This window comes from Pristiophorus japonicus, chromosome 3 (genome assembly GCF_044704955.1).
Source record: "Pristiophorus japonicus isolate sPriJap1 chromosome 3, sPriJap1.hap1, whole genome shotgun sequence".
NCBI classification, from domain to species: domain Eukaryota; kingdom Metazoa; phylum Chordata; class Chondrichthyes; family Pristiophoridae; genus Pristiophorus; species Pristiophorus japonicus.
Genome location: NC_091979.1, coordinates 116033286 through 116045306, shown reverse-complemented (window position 1 = coordinate 116045306; position 12021 = coordinate 116033286). Strand labels below are relative to the sequence as shown.

The following is a 12021-nucleotide window of genomic DNA, read 5'->3' as shown; positions in this document are numbered from 1 at the left end:
AGACCGCCTCCTATGGGGTAATCAGGTAGTGGTGCCAAGAAAGGGCAGGGACACTTTCATCATTGATCTCCACAGTACCCACCCAGACATCATAATGATGAAAATGATAGCCAGATCCCACGTGTGCTGGCCCGGTATCGATGCAGACTTCGACTCCTGTGTGCACAAATGTAATACATGTTTCCAGTTAAGCAATGCACCCAGGGAGGCGCCACTAAGTTTATGGTCCTGGCCCTTCAAACCGTGGTCCCGGGTCCATGTCGACTATGCAGGCCCATTCTTAGGAAAAATGTTCTTAGTGGTTGTAGATGCATACTCCAGATGGATTAAATGTGTGATAATGTCGGCAAGCACGTCCGCTGCCACCATTGAAAGCCTACGGGCCATGTTTGCCATGCACGGCTGCCTGATGTCCTTGTAAGTGACAATGGGCCGTGCTTTACCAGTGCCGAATTGAAGGAGTTCATGACCCGAATGGGATCAAACATGTCACATCTGCCCCGTTTAAACCAGCGTCCAACCGTCAGGCAGAACGAGCAGTTCAAACAATCAAGCAGAGCTTGAAAAGGGTAACTGAAGGTTCACTGCAGACTCGTTTATCCCAAGTTCTGCTCAGTTACCGCACAAGACCCCACTCGCTCACTGGGATCCCTCCCGCTGAACTGCTGATGAAAAGGGCACTTAAGACAAGGCTCTCGTTAGTCCACCCTGATCTACACGAACAGGTAGAGAGCAGGCGGCTTCAATAAAATACATATGATCGCGCAAATGTGTCATGCGAAATAGAGATAAATGATCCTGTATTTGTGTTGAACTATGGACAAGGTCCCAAGTGGCTTCCTGGCACTGTTCTGGCCAAAGAGGGGAGTAGGGTCTTTGTGGTCAAACTCTCAAATGGACTCTCCTGCACGAAACACTTGGACCAAACCAAACTCAGATTCACGGACTATCCAGAACAATCCACAATAGACTCTACCTTTTTCGACCCTCCAAGACACACACAAGTGGCAACCGACCCAGTGGATAAACACGAAGCAGAACCCATCACCCACAGCAGCCGAGCAGGACTCAGCACCCCAGCAAGGCCAGCTGCATAGCAGCCCAGCGAGGGCCCAACAAACGACTGACCAAAACCAGCATTTGCACCAAGACGATCACCCAGGGAAAGAAAGGCCCCAGATCGACTCACATTGTAAATAGATACACCATTGCCTTTGGGGTTGGGGGGGAGTGTTGTTATGTATGTAAACCTGTAAATATCATGTCTAACCACCAGAGGGCTTATCCCCTGGAGTCCCAAGGGATCCCACAATCCCTTGGGAGCACCTGTATATAAGGAGGCCTCACAGGCTGGAGACACACTCTGAGATCTGTAATAAAGGACTACTGTCAAACCTTACTTTAAGCTTGCAGCATCAAGTCTGACTCTTCAAGACATAATAGTTTTCATTTCCAGGTCCATGGTGAATAGAGCCATCGGGTGGATGCAGCTTGAGATAGACCTGGGGCAGGGTATCGGGATCAGCGCCTTTACCCTCCCGAATTCGCTCGCTTGCTACTTTTGGGGACACTCTATTCCTGACATCTCGCAACAACATTTTGTTCACAATCTTAATCGGTTCGTTACATTGATTGCCATGCATGCTGTTATATATGTGCATTTGTATTTACTCTGTACAGCCACCAGAGGGCTCATTCGCTCCCATAATCCCTTGGGAGCACAGGTATTTAAGAAGACTTCACAGGTTGGAGAGGCACTCTGGAGACCTGCAATAAAAGACTAAGGTCACACTTTACTTTGAGCTCACAGTGTTCAGTCTGACTCTTTCACCATACACTACAACTGGCGACGAGGTACAGATAATGAACCCAAAGATGCAGAGAACAGTGACATCCTGGAGAAATTTTCAGAGGGAGATGATTGGGAAACTTTTGTGGAGCGACTCAACCAATACTTCATGGCCTACGAGCTAGATGGGGAAAAGAGCCCTGCCAAACGTAGAGCGATCCTCTTCATCGTCTGTGGGGCATCAAACGTATGGCCTCACGAAGAATCTGCTCACTCCAGCCAAACCCACGGAGAAATTGTACGACGATTTGTGCACACTGGTCCGAGAGCATTTGATCCCGATGGCAAGGTACTGATTCTACATCTACAAAAGGTCTGAAGGCCAGGAAGTGGTGAGTTATGTCGCCGAGCTGAGACGCCTTGCAGGACATTGCGAATTTGAAGGACATTTGGAGCACATGCTCAGAGACTTTTTCGTACTTGGCATTGGCCACGAAACCATACTTCGCAAGCTTTTGACTGCAGAGACCCCAACCTTGAGTAAGGCCATTGCGATAGCCCAGGCGTTCATTGCCAGCAGTGACGATACTAAGCAAATCTCTCAGCACACAAGTGCTGCTATAAGTACTGTGAACAAAGTGATGTTGTTTTCGAATCGTAACGTACAGGGCAGGTCACACATACCTGCAGCTACACGTCCGGAGATGTTGGAGTCCACCATGAAGGGTGATGAATGCAAGGCCATTAACACCTTGTTGGCGCTGCGGGGGTGATCATCGTTTCCATTCATGCTGATTCAATGGATACGTTTGCAAGGGTGGTGGAACAATGGGACACCTCCAATGAGTGTGCAGGCGAGCTGCTAAGCCTGTTAAACCTGCAAACTATCACGTTGCAGAGGAGGACAGCTCCACGGAGGATCACTACAAACCGGAGGCAGAGGTACATGGGGTGCACACATTCACCACGAATTGTCCCCCGATAATGCTGAATGTTGAACTAAATGGACTCCCGGTGTCAATGGAGCTGGATGCGGGTGCGAGCCAGTCCATCATGGGCAAAAAGACTTTCGAAAGGTTGTGGTGCAACAAGGCCTCAAGGCCAGTCTTAACTCCAGTTCGCACGAGACTAAAAACTTACACTAAAGAATTGATTCCTGTAATCGGCAGTGCTACCGTAAAGATCTCCTACGATGGAGCGGAGCACAAGGTATCACACTGCATGATACTGGGCGATGGTCCCACGCTGCTCAGCAAGAGCTGGCTGGGAAAGATACGCTGGAACTGGGACGATGTCCAAGCACTATCGCCCGCTGACGACACTTCGTGTGCCCAGGTCTTAAACAAATCTCCTTCGCTGTTCGAACCAGGCATCGGGAAATTCCAAGGAGCAAAAGTGCAGATCCACCTCATTCCGGGGGCGCGACCCATCCATCACAAGGCGAGAGCAGTACCGTACATGATGAGGGAAAGGGTAGAGATCGAGATAGACTGGCTGTAATGAGAGGGCATAATTTCACCGATTGAGTTCAGCGAGTGGGCCAGTCCTATTGTCCCAGTCCTCCAAGGGAGATGGCACCATCAGAATCTGTGGCGATTACAAAGTAACTATCAATCGTTTCTCCCTGCAGGACCAATACCCACTACCAAAAGCTGACTACCTCTTTGCAACGCTGGCGGGAGGAAAGACGTTCACCAAGCTGGATCTGACTTCAGCCGACATGACGCAGGAACTGGAGGAATCATCGAAGGCCCTCACCTGCATCAACACGCACAAAGGTCGTCTTGTTTATAACAGATGCCCATTTGGAATCCGATCAGCGGCGGCGATATTCCAGAGAAACATGGAAAGTTTACTGAAATCTGTCCCGCACACCGTGGTCTTCCAGGACGACATCTTGGTCATAGGTCGGTACACAGTCGAGCATCTGCCGAACTTGGAGGAGGTTCTTAGTCGACTCAACCGCGTGGGGCTCAGGTTAAAACATTCGAAGTGTGTTTTCCTGGCGCCTGAAGTGAAGTTTCTGGGAAGGAGGATTGCGGCGGATGGCATCAGGCCCACCAATGCGAAGATGGAGGCAATCGAGAACGCACCAAGGCCACAGAACGTGATGGAGCTGTGGTGATTTTTGGGACTCTTGAACTACTTTGATAACTTCTTACCAGGTCTTAGCACCTGCTAGAACCACTACATGTCTTACTACAAAAAGGGGGCAAATGGGTTTGGGGCAAAAGCCAAAAAAATGCCTTTGTAAAAATGAGAAAATTGTTATGCTCAAACAAATTGCTTGTGTTGTTTGATCCATGTAAGCGTTTGGTACTAGCATGTGATGCATCGGGTGTGTATTGCAACAAGCTAATGATTTCGGGAAACTACAACCAGTTGCTTATGCATCCAGGAGTCTGTCTAAGGCCGAGAGATCCTACAGCATGATTGAAAAAGAAGCGTTAGAGTGTGTCTATGGGGTAAAGAAAATGCATCAATACCTGTTTGGGCTAAAATTCGATTGAAAACTGACCATAAGCCACTTGTATCCCTGTTTTCCGAGAGTAAAGGGATAAATACCAACGCATCGGCCCGCATCCAGAGATGGGCACTCACGTCTGCATACAACTACACCATCCGCCACAGGCCAGGCACAGAAAACTGCGCCGATGCTCTCAGTAGGCTGCCATTGCCCACCAAGGGGGTGGAAATGGCGCAGCCCACAGATCTAGCCATGGTTATGGAAGCATTTGAGAGTCAGTAATCACCCGTCACTGCCTGGCAGATCAAAACCTGGACAAGCCAGGACCCCTTATCTCTCGTCAAAAGCTGTGTGCTTCATGGGAGCTGGTCCAGTGTCCCAGTGGAAATGCAGGAAGAGATAAAGCTGTTCCAGCAGCGCAAAGATGAAATGTGTTACAGGCAGACTGCCTTCCGTAGGGCAATCAAGTAGTGGTCCGCAAGAAGGGCAGAGACACCTTCATCAATGACCTCCATAGTACCCACCCAGGCATCGTAATGATGAAAGCGATAGCCAGATCCCACGTGTGGTGGCCCGGTATCGATACGGACTGAGTCCTGCATTCACAGATGTAATACATGCTCGCAGTTAAGCAATGTACCCAGGGAGGCGCCGCTAAGTTTATGGTCTTGGCCCTCCAAACCGTGGTCTAGGGTACACGTCGACTATGCAGGCCTGTTCTTGGGTAAAATGTTCCTTGTGGTTGTAGACGCGTACTCCAAGTGGATTGAATGTGAGATAATGTCAGCTAGCACGTCCGCTGCCACCACTGAAAGCCTGCGGGCCATATTTGCCACACACTGATTACCCGATGTCCTGGTGAGCGACAACGGGCCATGTTTTACCAGTGCTGAGTTCAAAGAATTCATGACCCATAACACGATCAATAATGTCACATCTGCCCCGTTTAAACCAGCGTCCAATGGTCAGGCAGAGAGAGCAGTGCAAACCATCAAGCAAGGCTTGAAGAGGGTAACTGAAGGCTCACTGCAGACTCGCCTATCCCGAGTCCTGCTTAGCTACCGCACAAGACCCCACTCACTCGGATCCCACCTGCTGAACTGCTCATGAAAAGGGCACTTAAGATGAGGCTCTCATTAGTTCACCCTGATCTACATGAACAGGTAGAGAGCAGGCAGCTTCAACAAAGTGCATACCATGATAGTACACATGTGTCACGTGAGATTGAAGTCAATGATCCTGTATTTGTATTAACTTATGGACAAGGTCCCAAGTGGCTTCCCGGCACTGTCATGGCCAAAGAGGGGAGCAGGGTGTTTTGGGTCAAACTTTCAAATGGACTCATTCACCGGAAACACTTGGACCAAATCAAAGTCAGATTCACGGACTACCCTGAGCAACCCACCTTGGACCCTACCTTTTTTGATTCCCCCAACACACACACCAGTGGCAACCGACACCATGGTTGACCACGAAGCAGAACCCATCATCCACAGCAGCCCTGCAGGGCCCAATGCACCAGGCAACCCAGCAAGGCCAGCTGCACACCAGTCCAGCAAGGGCCCAACAAATGATTCAACAACACCAGCTTTCATACCGAGACGATTAATCTGGACAAGAAGGGCCCCAGAGCGACTCACATTGTAAATAGTTACACTATTGACTTTGGGGGGAATGTTGTTTTATATGTGGACTTGTATTTACTCTGCACAGCCACCAGCAAGCTCATTTCCCGGAGTCCCAAGGGGTCCCATAATCCCTTGGGAGCACAGGTATTTAAGAAGACTTCACAGGTTGGAGAGGCGCTCTGGAGACCTGCAATAAAAGACTAAGATCACATTTTAGTTTGAGCTCACAGTATTCAGTCTGACTCTTTCTCCATACACTACACGTACAATGTCTCTAAGTTCAGTTGGTTGCAGGTCTCATTTAAGAGACACCATGTGTTGGTCCCTCAGTGTTGCACCTCGTGATATGGCTGCGGGGATCTTTTTTTTTTAGCCACACTGCACCTCGCTGCAGCAGGGACGCTATCTTGCCTCTGTCCTCGAGGTCAACTGCCTTGATCCTTCTCTCCCGCGATTCTGCCACAGAAGCTGGAAGAGTGCCTGTGAATTTGATCTTCCTCCCCAAGAGTCCTGTCACTGGATCCGGGAAGGTACATTTAGGTCGTTCCGGTCGGATCATTGCCACGCGATGGACGGTCTGTGCCTCAGGTGCTGCGCTGGTCTGTTCTCTGGTGCCTGGCTCAAGCGAAGGTGAGGTTTTGCTCTGCTTCTGAGCATGCAGGATAGCGATTGCTGGAGTGAAGAGGTCTTCCCATTTCCACTTGATCCTCCCCATCCACCGTCTTCCGAGTAGCGTTGGACCATCACCTGCATCAATCCACAGAGGTAACTTGTGCGCCACGCCATTATGGATTACACTTACATCTGCACTAGCAAGGACTGGGATCAGCTCTTTCGTGTAGGTGTGCAACTTTTACTGGAACCAACATGTGTTAATTTTTCGTTCCATTTCCTCTCAAAGCCATCCTGGCTCATCACTGACTGGCTCGCTCCTATGTCACTTCCACGAAGACTGGAACGCCGTTTATCTCGACTTTCATCTTCACTGGAGGACAGTCGGTGGTGCAAGTATACACTCCATATACTTCTCTCTGGCCAAATCATCATACTCCCAGCTGGATTCAAAGTCATCTACCGACTCCTCTGCTAGGCGGTGAGTCGTATTGCTTTTACACATACGCTGGAGGTGGCCCTTCGAGTTACAGGCTTTGCATACGTCCTCCACAAACCGACACTGGTGAGCCCTATGGTTTCCTCCGCAACGCCAGCATGGTGCTACTCGATTAGCACTGCTCGGCAGACTCTGAGTTCTGGAACCCTGAGGTCTGTGCTCTCTGCCTTGGGCAGAGCCACGTTCTACAGTCTTGCCTATGAAAGGCACCATTCTGTGTACAGTACTTGCCGGGTTTAAGTCCACAGGATGAATAATTTGCTTGGTGCTGCAGGTTGAAGTCATGAATGCCTGTCTGATGCTGATGGCCTTCTGCAGGTTGATTGTGGTGTCGGCAGATGATAGCTTTTGAAGGAGGTCCTCGTGGCCAATTCCCATAACGAAGATGTCTCTCAATGCCTCATTGAGGTGTGTGCCGAAATCACGGTGCCGCAAGTCTCCCGAGGTCGACAACATATTTTGCAATCTCCTGGCCCTCAGGTCTGCGGTGCATGTAGAATCTGTGCCTGGCCGTGAGGATGCTCTGTTTTGATTTTAGTTCACGAATTAGTTCAGTCAGCTCATCGTATGTCTTATCCTTGGCCTTCGTGGGTGCCACAAGTCCCTGATGAGGCGATAGACCTCGGGCCCACAACTGGTCAGCAGTATAGCCTTGCGCTTCTCCGCCAATGTGTCTGTCTCCCCTGCCAGGTTGTTTGCTACAAAATATTGCTCGAGCCTTTCCGTGAAGGCATCCCAATCGTCACCCTCTGCGAAGGCTTTTAGTGTGCCAAAGGTAACCATAATCGCGTGAAAGTCCGTATTCTTGTCGCCAGTTATTATGTTTGTAATGCACTTATGAATGACTCCATGAGGCAATGTGTTGTACTCAAATTGTAGTGACCTTGGTCCTTTTATTCGTAACTCCAGAGTGAGGCACAAGCATGGTGGGCAGCCTTTTATACTGGGCCCTGCACACCTATGCAGGTGACTGTCAGGTCTCCCACCGTAGTGCCCTCTGGTGGACAGCCTCTGCCACAGGGGCAGGAAACCCCGGTCTCCACCAGTTGCACCCTTCAGTGGTGCCTGCATACACAGTGTAAACCTTATTGATATGACATCAGGTAACAAAGTCTCCATCTTATGCAACTATACAGTGACTACACAGAGTATATCTATAGTCTAGACATTATTTTTTAAATTTTTTGCACTTAACAAGTTTTTTTTTGTCAACAGGCTTTAAACTATCTGATTCCTGAAGAGATTTTTAAAGTTGAGATAGAAGAAGCACTAGAGAGAGTGCAACTTACCATTCATATATTGAAAAGCTTTAAGAATTGTTTCCAGCAACAGAGATTAAAAATTTCCTGGTATTACAACAACAACATGGAAGTGAAACTTTGGGACTTTCCTTCACAGATGGTCTTTGCTCATTTTGATAGATTTCTGGACAGATTGTTGAAAATTGAGGTAGCTGAAACTTGGTTATATATGTGTATCATCTAGATATGTTATAAGGAGCTGGTTGACCCCATTGAGGTCAACAGCGACCACATTTGCAGCAAGTGTCTACAGCTCGAGGAACTTTGGCTCAGTGTTGATGAGCTGGAATCCGAGCTGCAGACACCACGACACATCAGGGAGGGGGAGAGTTACCTGAACGCTGTGCTCCAGGAGGTAGTCACACCCCTTAAATTAATTAATTCAAATTTGGTCCGTGGTCAGGGACAGGAGGTTGTGACTACAAGCGAGGTAGGTATGGGGACTCAGGAGGTAGTGATTGAGGAGCCTCAGCCCTTGCTGTTGTCCAACAGGTTTCAGGGTCTTACTCCCTGTGTGGACGAGAGCAGGGACTGCAGAGAGGATGAATAAACTGACCACAGCAGTACAGGGGGCCATTCAAGTTGGGGGAGTAAAAAGAAACGCAGTGGTAGGGGACAGTATCGTTAGGGGGATAGATAAGGTTCTATGCAGCCGAGAGCGCGAGTCCCGAAGGCTGTTACCTGCCTGGTGCCAGCATTAAGGACATTTCCTCCGAACTGGAGAGGAACTTGGAATGGGAGGGGGAAGATCCAGTTGTCGTGGTCCACATGGGTACCAACGACATAGGATAGGACAAAGAAAGAGGTTATGCTGAGGGATTATGAGCAGCTAGGGGCCAAATGAAAAAGCAGAACCAAGAAGATAATAATCTCTGGATTACTACCTGAGCCATAAGGTAAATAAGATCAGTGAGTTAAACACGTGGTGTGGGAGAAATGGGTTTTGGTTCGTGGGACACTGGCACCAGTACTGGGGTAAGAGGGAGCTGTTCCGTTGGGACGGGCTCCACTTAGACCGTGCTGGGACCAGGATCCTGGCGAATCAAATAACTAGGGCTGTGGAGAGGGCTTTAAACTAATTTAGTGAGGGGGGAGGATTAAGATGAGCGAAAATTTAAAAAGTCAAAGAATAAGGAGAAGGCAATAGAACAGGGTAGCACTGGGGAAAATGAAAAACAGAGCATGCCAGGAAGAAGGGATAGAATGTATAAACCTAAACATGAGTCAGAAAGTGGTGTCAAAGCAGGAAAAAATGGTTTTAAAAAACAGAAATTTAAAAGCTCTTTATCTGAATGCACATAACATTTGTAACAAAATAGATGAATTGAAGGCACAAATAGATACAAATGGGTATGATCTGATAGATATTAAAAGACACATGGTTGCAAGGTGACCTGGACTGTGAACTAAATATTAAGGGGTATTTGACAATTTGCAAGGACAGACAGACAGAAAGGAAAAGGAGATGGGGTAGCACTGTTAATAAAGGATGAGATCAGTGTGTTAGTGAGAAACAATATTAGCTCAGAAGATCAAGATGTTGAATCAGTTTGGGTGGAGATAAGGAATAATAAGGGGAAAATGTCGCTGGTGGGAGTAGTCTATAGGTCCCCTAACAGTAGCTACACTGTTGAATGGAGTGTCAATCAGGAAATAATGGAGGGTTGTAAAAAAGGAATGGCAATAACCATGGGCGATTTTAACCTTCATATTGATAGGACAAAGCAAATTGGCCAGGATAGCCTTGAGGAAGAGTTCATAGAGTATATCCGGGATAGTTTCTTTGAACAGTACCTTGCGGAACCAACCAGAGAGCAGGCTATCTTAGATCTGGTACTGTGTAATGAGACAGGATTAATAAATGATCGAGTAAAGGATCCTCTCGGAGTTAATGACCATAACGTGGTTGAATTTCAAATTCAGTTGGAGGGTGAGAAAGTTGGATCTCAAACCAGTGTCCTAAGCTTAAATAAAGGATACTACAAAGATATGAAAGCAGAGTTGGCTAAAGTGGACTGGGAAAATTGATTAATGGGACGGTTGATGAGCAGTGGCAAACATTTAAGGAGATATTTCAGAACTCGCAACAAAAATATATCCCAATACGAAGGAAAGACTAAGAGAAGGGATAACCATCCGTGGCTAACTAAGGAAATAAGCAATGGTATCAAAGTGAAAACAAGAGCAAACAATGTGGCCAAGACTAGTGGGAGGCCAGAGGATTGGGAAACTTTTAAAAAGCCAGCAAAGAATGACTTAAAAAAAATGATGAGAGGGAAGATAGATAATGAAAGCAAACTAGCACGGAATATAAAAACATATAGTAAGATTTTCTACAGGTAAATAAAAAAGAAAAACTGGCTAAAGTGAATGTTGGTCCCCTAGAGGATGAAACTGGGGAATTAATAATGAACAGGGAAATGGCAGAGATGTTGAACAAATATTTACGGTAGAAGACGATAAAAACATCCCAATCGTGGATAATCAAGGGGCTATAGGGAGGGAGGAACTTAATACAATCACTATCACTAAAGAAATAGTACTGGGTAAAATAATGGGACTAAAGGTGCACAACTCCCCTGGACCTGATGGCTTACATCCTCGTGTAGGGTCTTAAAAAAAGTGGCTGCAGAGATAGTGGATGCATTGGTAATCTAGCAAAATTCTCTGGATTCTGGGGCGGTCCCAGTGGATTGGAAAACCACATATGTGACACCCCTATTTAAGAAAGGAGAGGGACAGCAAGCAGGAAACTATATACTAGTTAGCCTAACATCTGTCGTTGGGAAAATGCTGGAGTCTGTTCTTAAGGAAGCAATAGCAGGATATTTGGAAAAGCATAATTCAATCAAGCAGAGTCAGCATGATTTTATGAAAGGGAAATCATGTTTGACAAATTGTTGAAGTTCTTTGAGGATGTAACGAGTAGGGTGGATAAGGGGGAATCAGTGGATGTGGTGTATTTGGATTTCCAGAAGGCATTCGATAAGGTGCCATCTAAAAGGTTAATGCACAAGATGAAAGTTCACAGGGTTGGGGTCAATATATCAGCAATAATATTATTTTTTATTATTTATTAAATGGAGAAAGATTGCAAAGTGCTGCAGTACAGCGGGACCTGGGGGTACTTGTGCATGAAACACAAAAGGTTAGTGTGCAGGCACAGCAAGTGATCAGGAAGGCCAATGGAATCTTGGCCTTTATTGCAAAGGGGATGGAGTATAAAAGTAGGGAAGTCTTGCTACATTTATACAGGGTATTGGTGAGATCACACCTGGAATACTGCGTGCAGTTTTGGTTTCCATATTTATGAAAGAGTATACTTGCTTTGAAAGCAGTTCAGAGAAGGTTCACTAAGTTGATTAGGGGATTGACCTATGAGGAAAGGTTGAGTAGGTTGGGCCTCTACTCATTGGAATTCAGAAGATTGAGAGGTGATTGAAGGCCGATAAATCCCCAGCGACTGATAGTCTGCGTTCCAGAGTACTTAAGGAAGTGGCCCTAGAAATAGTATATGCATTGATGGTCATTTTCCAACATTCCATGGACTCTGGAACAGTTCCTATGGATTGGAGGGTAGCTAATGTAACCCCACTTTTTCAAAAAGGAGGGAGAGAGAAAACAGGGAATTATAGACCAGTTAGCCTGACATCGGTAGTGGGGAAAATGCTGGAATCAAATATTAAAGATGTAATAGCAGCACATTTGGAAAGCAGTGACAGGAT

General features: G+C 47.1%; 1 protein-coding gene across 1 annotated transcript in view; it reads left to right on the top strand.

The window, feature by feature from the left end:
* Nucleotides 1-12021, top strand: part of dnah9l (dynein, axonemal, heavy polypeptide 9 like) — a 668659-nt gene that overhangs the window by 31137 nt on the left and 625501 nt on the right. The window contains exon 6 of the mRNA XM_070873660.1: nucleotides 8211-8444. Coding sequence (XP_070729761.1) covers nucleotides 8211-8444 — 234 coding nt within the window. The remainder of the gene's footprint in view (nucleotides 1-8210; nucleotides 8445-12021) is intronic.